General features: G+C 41.8%; 1 protein-coding gene across 2 annotated transcripts in view; it reads left to right on the top strand.

Annotated features, from left to right (window-relative positions):
- gopc (golgi-associated PDZ and coiled-coil motif containing) overlaps nt 1-15,251 on the top strand; it is a 71,439-nt gene that overhangs the window by 30,643 nt on the left and 25,545 nt on the right. Inside the window, exons 2-3 of one of the 2 annotated variants that reach the window (XM_060916412.1) lie at nt 12,507-12,671; nt 13,592-13,615. In XM_060916412.1, the coding sequence (XP_060772395.1) occupies nt 12,507-12,671; nt 13,592-13,615 (189 nt within the window). The remainder of the gene's footprint in view (nt 1-12,506; nt 12,672-13,591; nt 13,616-15,251) is intronic. The other variant, XM_060916413.1, reaches the window with a different exon arrangement.

The raw sequence follows: 15,251 nt of genomic DNA, 5'->3' as shown, positions 1-15,251 counted from the left end.
CGGGAATCCACCAGCGTCCACGTATTCAATCTAGATCGTATCTGGTCCGGTGCTGTGTAAACATTGAGATATGCGAATACGCTGTGCTGAGCTCTAGCTGGCGTCCTCACTGGACAACGTCACTGTGACATCCACCTTCCTGATTCGCTGGTGTTGGTCATGTGACGCGACTGCTGAAAAACGGCGCGGACTTCCGCCTTGTATCACCTTTCATTAAAGAGTATAAAAGTATGAAAATACTGCAAATACTGATGCAAATACTGCCCATTGTGTAGTTATGATTGTCTTTAGGCTTGCCATCCTTCCACTTGCAAGTGTTAAGTGATATGCGCTGGGATCACACACACAGCGGCTCAGTCCCGAAAACACTGCTAGTGTGCTTCACTCGCGCGCTGTGTGAGCTGCGCAGGGCCGGAGTGCGCACCCTCCAGAGGGCACTCGCTGTTCAGGGCGAAGTGATTTGGAGCGCAGGATGCCTGCGGAGCCGAGCGTATCCGCGTATTGGTATTGTTGTGTGCACGCGAATCGTGTATTGGTGTTGCTGTGTGCACACTAATCGTTTTAAAAACGTTAATCTGATGATCCGCTGATACGGTCTAATGTAAACATGGGCTTAGAGTGATCTTTGTTGGTCAACCACTCCTGGGGAGGGTAACAACGGTCTTGAATTTCCTCCATTTGTACACAATCTATCTGACTGTGGATTGGTGGAGTCCAAACTCTTTAGAGATGGTTTTGTAACCTTTTCCAGCCTGATGAGCATCAACAATGCTTTTTCTGAGGTCCTCAGAAATCTCCTTTGTTCGTGCCATGATACACTTCCACAAACATGTGTTGTGAAGATCAGACTTTGATAGATCCCTGTTCTTTAAATAAAACAGGGTGCCTGCTCACACCTGATTGTCATCCCATTGATTGAAAACACCTGACTCTAATTTCACCTTCAAATTAACTGCTAATCCTAGAGGTTCACATACTTTTGCCACTCACAGATATGTAATATTGGATCATTTTCCTCAATAAATAAATGACCAAGTATAATATTTTTTGTCTCATTTGTTTAACTGGGTTCTCTTTATCTACTTTTAGGACGTGTGAAAATCTGATGATGTTTTAGGTCATATTTATGCAGAAATATAGAAAATTCTAAAGGGTTCACAAACTTTCAAGCACCACTGTAGATACTAAAATGAATCTTTAAAGCATGTGTATTTACCTGTGAAAATCCCTCTGGTGGGGTGCTGTGCCTTCTGTCGGCTTGAAGGCAAACTTCTCCCTGTCCGTGCAGGGCTCGCCGGTGCTGCTACCATCATCATCATCATCATCAAATTCTTCCTCCTCCTCCTTCTCCTGCTGTTTCAGGCTGGGTTACTTCACTTGTGCTCACTTCTTCTTGGGTCCCATTTTCTAAACTTTAAACTGAAAATTTTAAAATTTTTCCCACAAAATATCCAATGTTCTTCAGCCGAAAGACAGATGCAGAATGTTGCAGACACGCTAGTTTTTGGTCATGCTGCGCAAATAATGGAGAAGCAAGTGTGGAAATAGCATGACTTCTTGAAATTGGCAGGAAGACGGCTTTTTAAGTCATGTAGTGTTATCAGCTATTACTGGAAATGTCTTCTCATCCAAGTGGTTGTGTCTTCACACTTGGCCTGTTTGTTTAGTGTTGGAAGAAGTCCCAGAACTAGGATCACAAGCCAGCATGGACCCCTAGGAGGGCTGGTACCCAAGCATTAAATCACTGGAAGGCAATAAAACCCAGGAAGTGCCATTGAAGGAACTCCTCTTACCAAATATCAAACATTTGGATAAAAATTTTGTCATATTATGTAGGATTATTAAGTATATTGGAAATGCTAAGGTCACACATAGCCGGTTGATCTGTGAGAAATGTGGCTGGGACCTACTGTGGCCATTTTGGAGGTGATCCGTTGCATAAATTTGGGCAGAGTAAATATGCAAATGAAGCCATGGTAGCAGCAATGGAAGACACCGGTAAACCAGTGGAGGCAGTGACAGCAATGTGTACGGTTTTCATGGCTGCAGTACAGCATAGCCACGGCAAGATAAAATAAGCCACGACCTCTCGGCAAACTTTTCACTTTCTGCAAAATGTTGTTCCGTGAACATTTTGACCCCAGTGGTTGCGACAGAATGCTATGGTAACCCCCGGTTGCCCACGTATCCCTCAAGGATGCTTACAAATGTCTTCTCGGTTGCGACAGATGAATTCATCCGGCGCTTGATTCACGGCAATTTTCAACATGATGAAACTTTCCAGGGATGGAAGTCATGCTGTCCCGGTTGTCAAGGTAGCTCCCCAGCTTGCACATATTCCGATGGAAGGGCCCGGAACGTGTGCTGGTTGACCCCCGGAAGGCTCAAAATCGTCTGCTGGTGTCTACTGTGAAGTGATTCCAGTTTTGTGAGACCTTTGCTTTAGTCTGGACTAGAGCTGTGCAATATATCGTATTTTTATCACGATATCGATATTGGTGTCAAACGATATCAAAATTCATAATATCGATATGAAACGATTTTTTGTCATTTGTCGAAAGGGACGTGCACAATATTTCTACAATGGCAATAAAACAACAATAACATTGACGTGACAGTAAGGTAAAACGAACCCTTCTGTCCCCTAAGGCACACCGTAGCCTTGCATACGTCATCCATTCTACTCCCGCGATATCTCCGCAACAGTAAAAAATCAGTTCTTCTGTTTCATACGTGTCGGGTGATTTGATATATTGATTTCTTAATATGTTGTTTGATTTGCTTGCTAATAGTTATAATACAATTAACATATATTTACGTCATATTTTTGGATGTGGGACTGGGTAATGTAAAAATGGCATCTACGGAAGAAAACAAGCACAACAATATTAGCACATATCCAGCTTGCTAGCTGTGTTAGATGTGTTAAACCGTGTGGATTTAAGTGGAATAATTGCGAGTCGTCCTGTGGTCAAGGCAGCGTTTTAAGGTAAGGCAATTTGGTTATTAATGTTGCCCGCCGCGGCATGTTGGGTTCATTTGATTTTGACTTGTGCATCTGCAGCTAGCATCATGCTTTGAAGTAGGTTCTGCTAAGGACGGGTTTATTGCGCATTAGACGGACTCAGATGTAATTACATTGTTTTTAAAATTCCGTGCGCTTAAAACGGTGTCCCCCTGCTAATCATGTAGCCCTAATCATGTGTTGCTTTTACTTTTCTTAATGGCGAGTGAAATATCTCTACAAATGGTATTTCAATGCTGACATGCCAAAAAGATAGCGGAGTCCACATTTGGAAGATGAAGGAAGAGAAGCCTATTTTCATGTATGTTAATTCTTAAGGACTTGTCTCTATATTGTGCGTGTTTAATGTTGGTGTCTTAACAACACACAAGCTTACGTTGTAGTGTGTGTGTGTGTGTGTGTGTGTGTGTGTGTGAGTGAGAGAGATTTTATCCTTGGCTGGCTATGAGCCAGTGTGGACGTTACGCAGTAATCACTGGTAATACCAGCGCTGGCTCCATCCTCTGTGATCGGAAATGTTGAGTGAGGAGAACGTGAGCCTTGTGCAGGCTATAGGACCTATGCAAAGTACGCGCTTGCACAGTAAATAGTTTAAGTAAAAGGCGTTTCAGGGTACAACGGGAAGGGTTGACAGGTAGCCTATGAGGCCTGTACTATAAAAATGTGGCCCGGTGCCTCAGGTGTTGATGATCAGGGCTTTAAAAAAAGGTGTATAAATATCGTTTTAAAAATCGCGATATCGATATTTACTAAAAAAATCGTGATATTGATTTTTTTCCAATATCGAGCAGCCCTAGTCTGGACAATGTGTTGTGACGCTGAGAGGTAGATAATTTGTTACCTCAGCCAACTTTGTTGGAGGTGATTACGTTTTCGCCTCTGTTTGTTTGTTTGCTTGCCCGTTCTCAATGTAAATCAAAAAGTAGTGAACAAATTTTGATGAAATTGAGGAAAGGTGCGCCATGGGCTAAGGAACAATTGATTAGACTTTGATACAAATCTGAATATGTGGCTTGGCGGAGGTGTGGACTCTGTCGAGTGCCCTTCAAGTTTTATAGGGTAGTCACACTAGAGGCAGAATGAGCCGGAATGCCGTCAGAATGAAAATTCTTTGTATATTCCAGGATATTCGAAGTACATCCTAAGTATTCGAGCTGCATTCTCTTTTGAATTCTTAGACGTTCGAAGCATATTCGGCAGCTATTCCGGGAGCGTTCTGACTGCATTAGAAGTGAATTCGTACAGCATTCGTGGCACCTTCCGACCAGACTTCGGGTGGTATTCGGGCAGCAATCGAACCGCACTCTTACGGTATTCGAAGTGCATTCTTACAACCCCGATTCCAAAAAAGTTGGGACAAAGTACAAATTGTAAATTAAAAACGGAATGCAATAATTTACAAATCTCAAAAACCGATATTGTATTCACAATAGAACATAGACAACATATCAAATGTCGAAAGTGAGACATTTTGAAATTTCATATCAAATATGGGCTCATTTGAAATTTCATGACAGCAACACATCTCAAAAAAGTTGGGACAGGAGCAATAAGAGGCTGGAAAAGTTAAAGGTACAAAAAAGGAACAGCTGGAGGACCAAATTGCAACTCATTAGGTCAATTGGCAATAGGTCATTAACATGACTGGGTATAAAAAGAGCATCTTGGAGTGGCAGCGGCTCTTAGAAGTAAAGATGGGAAGAGGATCACCAATCCCCCTAATTCTGCACCGACAAATAGTGGAGCAATATCAGAAAGGAGTTTGACAGTGTAAAATTGCAAAGAGTTTGAACATATCATCTACAGTGCATAATATCATCAAAAGATTCAGAGAATCTGGAAGAATCTCTGTGCGTAAGGGTCAAGGCTGGAAAACCATACTGGGTGCCCGTGATCTTCGGGCCCTTAGACGGCACTGCATCACATACAGGCATGCTTCTGTATCGGAAATCACAAAATGGGCTCAGGGGGGGGCGTTGTGGCTCAGGTGGATAAGGCGCCATACCATAAATCCAGGGACCCGGGTTCGATTCTGGCCCGAGGTAATTTCCCGATCCCTCCCCGTCTCTCTCTCTCTCCCGCTCATTTCCTGTCTCTACACAGTCCTATCCAATAAAGGTGCAAAAAGCCCCCCCAAAAAAATGGGCTCAGGAATATTTCCAGAGAACATTATCTGTGAACACAATTCACCGTGCCATCCGCCGTTGCCAGCTAAAACTCTATAGTTCAAAGAAGAAGCCGTATCTAAACACGATCCAGAAGCGCAGATGTCTTCTCTGGGCCAAGGCTCATTTAAAATGGACTGTGGCAAAGTGGAAAACTGTTCTGTGGTCAGACGAATCAAAATTTGAAGTTCTTTATGGAAATCAGGGACGCCGTGTCATTCGGACTAAAGAGGAGAAGGACGACCCAAATTGTTATCAGCGCTCAGTTCAGAAGCCTGCATCTCTGATGGTATGGGGTTGTATTAGTGCGTGTGGCATGGGCAGCTTACACATCTGGAAAGACACCATCAATGCTGAAAGGTATATCCAGGTTCTAGAGCAACATATGCTCCCATCCAGACGACGTCTCTTTCAGGGAAGACCTTGCATTTTCCAACATGACAATGCCAAACCACATGCTGCATCAATTACAACATCATGGCTGCGTAGAAGAAGGGTCCGGGTACTGAACTGGCCAGCCTGCAGTCCAGATCTTTCACCCATAGAAAACATTTGGCGCATCATAAAACGGAAGATACGACAAAAAAGACCTAAGACAGTTGAGCAACTAGAATCCTACATTAGACAAGAATGGGTTAACATTCCTCTCCCTAAACTTGAGCAACTTGTCTCCTCAGTCCCCAGACGTTTACAGACTGTTGTAAAGAGAAAAGGGGATGTCTCGCAGTGGTAAACATGGCCTTGTCCCAACTTTTTTGAGATGTGTTGTTGTCGTCATGAAATGTAAAATCGCCTAATTTCTGTCTTTAAATGATACATTTTCTCAGTTTAAACATTTGATATGTCATCTATGTTCTATTCTGAATAAAATATGGAATTTTGAAACTTCCACATCATTGCATTCCATTTTTATTTACAATTTGTACTTTGTCCCAACTTTTTTGGAATCGGGGTTGTAAGTATAACCTTATAAATCTATTCAGAAATCCTGTCAGGTTTTTTTTTTTAAGCCGTGAGGATTATTAACACCTATGAATATGACTTAATCTTGTCAGGTCAGCTTATATTTGCTAGTTGGCTTGTGCTAACAGAATATGACTTCGCATCATAAAATGAAAAATCATATTCAAAATCAGCGCAGTGTATATAAGCTAATCGGCTCATGCTAGAAAATGAAGAATACCCCACACATTTTTACAAATCTGCTCAGAAATCCTGTCAGATTAGCTCTTTTTTTTAGCCTGGGCCCGCCCATCCTAAGTGTGACACAACACGAGGGCCTGTTGCGAACTTAGTCTGGCAAGGCAAGCTATCTACAGCTCTTCCAAGCTCCCGATTCGGGAGCCAATCAACTTTGAGCATCTCCAACGGCCCTGGGTAGAGGCGTGTTCAAGGCAGTGACGTAGTAGAACTGCGACCGGAAGCCACAGATTGTTTACAGAATCTATGGCGGAAGCGCTTCATTCACTAGAAACATTACGAACATGGAGCAGCGGCAAGCCTTTGACACAGCGGTAGATGCTGTATTGAAAGCATTCAACGGGAAGTTCTCATTGAAAACGGAGCAAAGAGCAGCCCTGGAGGTATTTATCTTCTTCCTGTTACTCAAGCAGTTTCCGTCGCGTCACATACGTCAGAGGAAAGAGTGATGTGATTGGTTTAAGCTTCGTCACAGCCTTTTCTGGCTTCGACCAGTAGCAAACTGAGGCATTTCAGGGAGGCGGGTCAACCACGCGCTTTGGGAAACGGTTGGGCTTAATATCTTTGCCAGACCAATGCTCGCAGTGCTTTGAAGTCGCGTTAGCCAGACTAGCTCTTTTTAGCTCATCGGCTATTTTTAGCAGTAAAGATATTTATCAGTATGACTTAATCCTGTCCGGTTTAGCTTGTGAAAACTAGTTGGCTAACATTAGCAGTGAAGATTAACATGTATGAATATAATTTACAAACCTACTTAGAAATCCTGTCAGTTTGGCTTATTAGTTATTTTTATCAGTGAGGATTAATGTATGATTGTGACTTAAGTCATAATAATATAAATCTTGTCAGAATAGTTTATTTGAACTAGTTTTAGCACAAGGATTATTAGCAGCTATGAATATTAATGTACTTTAAAAATCATAGTAGTTTGGTTACTTTCGTGAATCTAAATCATTAGCCATCTCTGTTATCACCAGGTTGTAATTAAATCTAAACCTCGTCTCTCGGAGGACTGTTGTTGCTGTCTCTAAAGGAAAGAGAACATGATCCTGAGGTGGAGCAGCTCTCTCAGGCTCCCTGTTAGAGACGCAAACTTTTTCCCAATAGACTTCATTTATAAATGGCTAAGTGAGGAAGAGTAAACAGTGTGCTAACTCTCAGTAAAGTGCAGCAGTTAAAAGCTTTTTGTCCTGGTATGAAATCTTGACACTGCACTACAGATGCTCCAGAGGTCAAACTGAACTTATTTTATTTTATTTAGAGCACCCACCCCTTCATCGCTGTGCATCTTGTCCTGTATATTTTATATCAGGAATAACACACTCCAGACCTGGGGTGGTGTGATGTGGCCTGATGCAGAAGTGGAGTGTTGCTACTCCCCCTGAAATCTGTACACACACACACACACACACACACACACACACACACACACACACACACACACACACACACACACACACACACACACACAGCTCCTGAAAGAACACCACCCCAGGAGTGCAGTTCTGTTGTGAAAACTGTTCTAAAATAAATGTGGACTTTAAATATGACTCCTTTAACTTTTTGTTCAGGATCAAATGCTCTGCTATAGGAGCCGCGGGGAGGGGTCCGGCAGGTGACCATCCTCATCCAGCGGCCCCCCCAAAACCAGTAAACTCGGGACACACTGCAGCCATTACAATGTTTGAATTATTAATGTACAAAACATGATGCATTTTAATGGTTTTTAGTTGAATTTATTGTGAAACTTCCAAGTTGGTTCCTGTTCACACTTACATAATAACTAAACAATCTTTCCTCACCAGCGCGCTCTCTCTCTCTCTCTCTCTCTCTCTGTCGGTCTTCACCAGCCTTCTCTCTCGGTCTTCACCAGCCTTCTCTCTCTCTCTCTCTCTCTCTCTCTCTCTCTCTCTCTCTCTCTCTCTCTCTCTCGGTCTCCACCAGCCTTCTCTCTCTCTCTCTCTCTCTGTCTTCACCAGCCTTCTCTCTCTCTCTCTGTCGGTCTTCACCAGCCTTCTCTCTCTCTCTCTGTCGGTCTTCACCAGCCTTCTCTCTCTCTCTCTGTCGGTCTTCACCAGCCTTCTCTCTCTCTCTCTCTCTCTCTCTCTCTCTCTCTCTCTCTCTCTCTCTCTGTCGGTCTTCACCAGCCTTCTCTCTTTCTTTCTCTCTCTCTCTCTCTCTCTCTCTCTCTCTCTCTCTCTCTCTCTGTCGGTCTTCACCAGCCTTTTCTCTCTCTCTCTGTCTGTCTGTCTGTCTGTCTGTCTGTCTTCACCAGCCTTCTCTCTCTCTCTCTCGGTCTTCACCAGCCTTTTCTCTCTCTCTCTCTCTCTCTCTCTCTCTCTCTCTCTCTCTCTCTCTCTCTCTGTCTGTCTGTCCGTCTGTCTGTCTTCACCAGCCTTCTCTCTCTCTCTCGGTCTTCACCAGCCTTCTCTCTCGGTCTTCACCAGCCTTCTCTCGCGCTCTCTCTCTCTCTCTCTCTCTCTCTCTCTCTCGGTCTTCCCCAGCCTTCTCTCTCTCTCTCTCTCTCTCTCTCTCTCTCTCTCTCTCTCTCTCTCTCTCTCTCGGTCTTCCCCCAGCCTTCTCTCTCTCTCTCTCTCTCTCTCTCTCTCTCGGTCTTCCCCAGCCTTCTCTCTCTCTCTCTCTCTCTCTCTCTCTCTCTCTCGGTCTTCCCCAGCCTTCTCTCTCTCTCTCTCTCTCTCTCTCTCTCTCTCTCTCTCTCTCGGTCTTCCCCAGCCTTCTCTCTCTCTCTCTCTCTCTCTCTCTCGGTCTTCACCAGCCTCCTCTCTCTCTTCACCAGCCTTCTCTCTCTCTCTCTCTCTCTCTCTCTCTCTCTCTCTCTCTCTCTCTCTCGGTCTTCACCAGCCTTCTCTCTCTAGCCCAAGAGCATTAGCTCAACATTGAGTCCAACCCGGAACAAATTAGTAACAAGCTGAATTTTTCAGAATATGTTCAGAATACCCTTAGGAATAACATACTAAAAGTCCCCGGGAATCCACCTTGTGCTCTCTGAGAAATTCAAGATGGCGTCCAAAATGGCCGCCGATTGGAGATTTTTCAATATCTCAGGGATAAAACATAATATAAATGCAATTAAAATGTTAAATTTATGTTCTCTCATACAAGCAATGCAAATTCACCATTGTCACACTGTTAAAATTAAAATTAACCAAGATTACAAGGTCATTAATGTGGAAATTACATGGAATTTGATGGTTGACATGGTTGACAGATTAGCTTAGTAGGCTACCTACGTACATGAACATAATGTAAGACAACAATTAGACATCAATTTCCTTAATATTTAGTGCATCTTTAAGCTTTGATAAAATATTAAAGGGAAATTAAATTTGAGAACTCTATCTTCTAAAACTACAATGGCAAGCTGTTTCAGTACACTTCTTCAACATTCCGGCGACTTTCATGACAAAAAGGTCTGCCTCAATAAAAGCTCTTGCTTATAAACAATGAGTAGACTTAAACACTTCTCAGTGCCTCAGTTGTAATGCTTGGACCTTTGTTGTACCATTAATGAAGTAGGGAATTTATTCAAGCTTGTTTAAGGGTGGAAAAAAATTAATCTTTGAGTTTCTAGCGCCAGTCTTTACTACTAGCAATGCCAGTGTGTTCGGACAAAAAATGACTGAACTCAGCATGACCTTTTAACATGCTATTTTTCATTTTACACCAACAATTTACTTTAATATTAATGAAAATAAGTGCTCCAACCCCTAGTAATTGTGTTTGTTGTTTTGTGAACAGAATAGGATGATACGGAGTGAACGAGTAACCAATGGATCCACACTATACACAAATATACTGTTATAATAATGTGTACATTGTTATTATATAATGTTAATACACAATGTAATTAATACACACATGTTGGAATTTACTCTCTTACCCTACAAAACATATACAAGGTTCCCGCGCGTCATTAAAAGTCATTAAAAGTCATTAATTCCAATTTTCTCTTTTTAAGGTCATTAAAAGTCATTAAAATCCACAATTTCGTATTAAAAGTCATTAATTACGTAGTTGGCCAAATCTTTAAAATAGGAGCGGCTATCACAGAGCGGAATTTCTCAATATCTCAATATGCGCAGAAGATGATGCGCAATCGTCCTATTTCACCTCGTGTTTGATAAATGGCGCTATTATAGTTAATCATTCACCCGTATCACAGTAAACACGCGATAACAATGCCACCGGCACGGAAGCGCGTATTCAACGAAGGTTTGGTGGAAGACGAACCATTCAAAGCGTGGGTCACGCCGGTAAATGCAGATAAATACGCTTTCTACTGCCGTGTGTGTAAAAAAACACGTTTGTTGGGAAACATGGGAAAAAATGCGTTGAAAGAGGTTTCTCTGTTAACAAAGAGGTACTGCAGGATAACCAACATCAGGACACAGTAGTGGCACAGCGCATAGTGTATGATGCTATTCAGGATTATGGGGGGCCACTTCAGGTATCGATCACAAAGGATATGTTGAAGTCAGCCTCAGCTGCCAGAATGAGATACAGGAATTACCTTGAAGAAAATCAAAGAAAAAAATTGAGTGAAGAAAAGAAAAAGAAGAGACATGGAAGATGAATTAGATACATTAAGAAAAAAATGCAAGACACTGGAGTCCGTCATTGACACTCTTGAAACAAATGCAGATCATCTTTCTGAAGAGGCGGAAAATGCCAAATCCAAAGAGAAAATGGCAGAGAAAGTTGCTCAGGCCAACGCACTTAGATCGAAAAGAAAGTCTAAAAAGGAGGAACTTATCGAAACCAAAAAAGAGTTGGACGAAAAGACAAAATCCTTCAGGGATTTGAAGAGTTCTTGGAAAAAAAAAAAAGAATTCTAAAAAAAATCAATAAAGATTTTTTTCACATTGTACAACATGTCTTGTGCTTTGCTTTATTTACTGTTAAATTCATCATGTACTGGTCCATTGGAATATAACTTGGCATAGCATTCATATAGAATTGTCATTAAAAAGTCATTAAAATGAGTGTAAAAATGTCATTAAATGTCATTAATTTTCAAATGATTCTTAGTGTAGGAACCTTGCATATATTCTGACCTTTTAATTGCATTATTTTGTTTTGGGCCTGAGATATGGGCAGATCTCCATTTGGCGGCCATTTTGGACGCCATCTTGAATTTCTCAGAGAGCACAAGGGGGATTTCCGGGGACTTTTAGTATGTTATTCCTAAAGGTATTCTGAACATATTCTGAAATTTTCAGCTTGTTACTAATTTGTTCCGGGTATAACCCTATTACTCCTGGGCTACTCTCGGTCTTCAACAGCCTTCTCTCTCTCTCTCTCTCTCTCGGTCTTCACCAGCCTTCTCTCTCTCTCTCGGTCTTCACCAGCCTTCTCTCTCTTGGTCTTCACCAGCCTTCTCTCTCTCTCTCTCTCGGTCTTCACCAGCCTTCTCTCTCTCTCTCTCGGTCTTCACCAGCCTTCTCTCTCTTGGTCTTCACCAGCCTTCTCTCTCTCTCTCTCTCTCTCTCTCTCTCTTGTTCTTCACCAGCCTGCTTGCTTTCTTTCTCTCTTTCTGTCTTCACCAGCCATCTCTCTCAATGCAACTTGCCATTTTGCCAAGAAAAGGGAGAGTGCAAACATCCTCTGTCCTGAATGTTTTTCTGTACTGAAACTTCACAAAGAACCTTAATAACTGTTTGTCTCCTTCCATAAATAAACTTTACTAACTTTTAAAATGTAGCTTTATTATATGCCATACAAGTCTGTGTACGAGCGTTTACTACAGAAACAATAACGTATTTGTTATTCTAACATGTGTAGTAAACATGTATAATGAACAGGAAGTAAATTTTGTTCAGTTTGTGGCTGGATAACATGTGGGTTCATTAATATATGAATTCAGAATGATTCAAATGCAGTTTTTAAACAAAATTAGCCCATTATAATTATTTTGAATATTACAATGTTTTTAGTATTATGTTTCAGTGTTTTCTGTCCAGGATTTTGGGGTGTATGTGTGTATGAACACTGTGTCCGATATGAGTTCAACCTGATGAACCTTCACTCGATAAGCTCTCATTAAGTACTTGTGATAACTAAAGAAGGTGATTCTCTCGTCTGTGTGCCCGCCTCAGGCTCAGCTGGTGGATCTGAAGTCGGAGCTGACGGACGTGCAGGCGGAGAAGGCCGTGGTGGAGAAGGAGGTCCATGAGCAGCTACTCCAGCTTCACGCTCTGCAGCTGCAGCTCCACGCCAAAGCGGGTCAGACCGTCGACTCCAGCTCCATTAAAGACAGGATGGTGTGCACTTTTTCATACAGCCTGTTTAGCACCGTGTGACTCTGCAGCCATGACTGATTAGCTCCCCCTAGTGTTCAATATTGTATTCCATCTCTTTCTTGCCCCTTTTTTTTTTTTTTTAATTGTGAGAGAATTTTTTATTTCCCTGTAGTAACCTGGAAAACAGGAGAGAGTATCTCTGTTTTACAGTTTATCTGCAAACAAAAAAAAAGCCAAAATGATTAGGAATAAAATACATGTTTCTTGCAAGAAGAGATAATCGTGAAATAGTTTGAAAAACATTTTTCCATCACCCTCTCCATTGCTAGGTATGATGTAACAAAGCTAGGTGAATATTACAACTGAAAGGATCTAAAATCTGTTCAAAGGATATAAAGATGATTCCCTAAACCTTATGAGGAGTTATGAGCGGGATATCGCGGAATTAATTAATTTTGGTTGCTTATGATGATGTAAAAACATCTGTGAAACCTGCCACACTAAGGCCCTTGCATCTTAAGCCATCAGATTTGATATGAAGTTGCATGTAGGATGCATATGGCTGCGTTAAGGCCTGGTCCCACAATACCTAGAACTCTTGTGTCCTGAGAGTACGCAAACTTTTGCACTGTACTCTCACATTCATGAATCTGATTTTGCTCTCGATTATTTAGACATTAATCCTGCTGTGTGTGATTTCCACCAGTCCTCTGGAACTTTAATAGTCAGGTCCCAGTTATTTCCCAGTGGAGGTATTGCTCATTGTGCGTTTGCCGCTAATCCACGCTGTGGTTTGAGCCTCTTGTTTAACTGCCCTGCCTCTCTCTTGTCTCACTGAGCGTACAGAGAAAGCTTGAGTGATTTACTACAGTTATGCTTTTACCTCCCTGATTCTGTCTTTCTAACCTTTGACCCTCTCTGTTTCTCTCCTTGGCCCTAAGCCTGTTGCCTCCGTGGAGGAGATGGTAAGTGCTTTGTGTCTATGCTTGTGGACTTGTTTTAGTCATGTGCTTTACATGGTGGTGAACTTGTGCTTTGGTCATGTTTTGTTTTATGTGTTTTTGTTGGGCTAATACTGTCATTACTGATGCACTCGTTTGGATTCATAGTATTTTCTGCATTTCTTCTGAGATGCTTAAAGATGGATATGGGCAATTTACTTAAAAGAAAAGAAACACTCAGGAGACACTGTTACAGGAAAATAATCGACAATCATGTGATGCAGCGTGAAGCGGAGTCACTGTTTCCACTGTAAAGTTGATTATTTTCTGATAATAGAACATCTGGTACCGACTAGTGGCCTAGTGGTAGCGTGTTCGCCTCTCGATCGGGTCATATCAAAGACCATCATAAAAATGGTACCTACTACCATCTGGCAAGGCACGCTGCAATAAAGATGCGAGTGGGAAGTTAAACTCTCGTGGTTACCAGAGGACTAGCCCCCCACTGTAACCATAGCTATGTAATAGGCGAGAGGCCGAGGGCTGCAGAAACGGAGATCGGCGCCGCCCGATGCGCCACATGGTGCGGGAAGGACTTCAACTTAACAGCACATCTGGTAGTGTTTTTATTCTTCTTGTACTACATCAGTTCGACAACCATGACAGTTATATATTTATTCAAGAATGACTATCATTTTTATCTGCTTGTATTTGCGGAAATTTGTCAAAACAAGTTTTATCACTTTGATTATAGTAGCTATAAACAGTCTTTCCCACAGCAAGTGTCTCCTTTAAGAAAGCACCATTTGAGAAACATGTATACAATTTCAAAAAAGTTGGGACACTGTGTAAAACAAATGTAAACAGAATGCGATAATTTGCAAATCATGGAAACACTATATTTCATTGAAAAATAGTACAAAGACAATGTATCGAATGTTGAAACTGAGAAATTTTATTGTTTTTTGAAAAGTATATGCTCATTTTGAATTTGATGTCAGTAACATGTTTCAGGAAAGTTGGGACAGGGGCAACAAAAGATTGAAAAAGTTGTGTAATACTTTAAAAAAAAAAAAAACCTAATCAAATTAATTGGCAACAGGTCGGTAACATGATTGAGTATAAAAAGAGTATCCCAGAGAGGCAGAGTCTCTCAGAAGTAAAGATTGGGGGGGGGGGGTTTCACCGCTCTGTGAAAGACTGTGTGGACAAACAGTGCAACAATTTAAGAATAACATTCCTCAATGTAAAACTGCAAAGAATTTGTGGATCACATCATCTATGGTCCATAATATCATTAAAAGATTCAGAGAATCTGGAGAAATCTCTGTATGCAAGGGACAAGGCTGAAAACTGACATTGGATGCCTGTGATCTTCAGGCCCTCAGGCGACACTGCATTAAAAGCAGACACGTGTCTGGAGTGGAAATCACTGTATGGGCTCAGGAACACTTCAGAAAACCATCGTCTGTGAAAACAGTTCATTACGGCATCCACAAATGCAAGCTAAAACCATATATAAACAATATCCAGAAACACAGCCACCTTCTCTGGGCCCGAGCTCTTTTACGATGGACTGAGGCGAAGTAGAAAACTGTCATGAGGTCTGACGAATCAAAAGTAGAAATTCTTTTTAGAAATTATGGACGCCACGTCCTCC

Source organism: Neoarius graeffei, chromosome 3, assembly GCF_027579695.1.
Source record: "Neoarius graeffei isolate fNeoGra1 chromosome 3, fNeoGra1.pri, whole genome shotgun sequence".
NCBI classification, from domain to species: Eukaryota; Metazoa; Chordata; class Actinopteri; order Siluriformes; family Ariidae; genus Neoarius; species Neoarius graeffei.
This window is presented reverse-complemented; position numbering and strand designations above follow the sequence as displayed.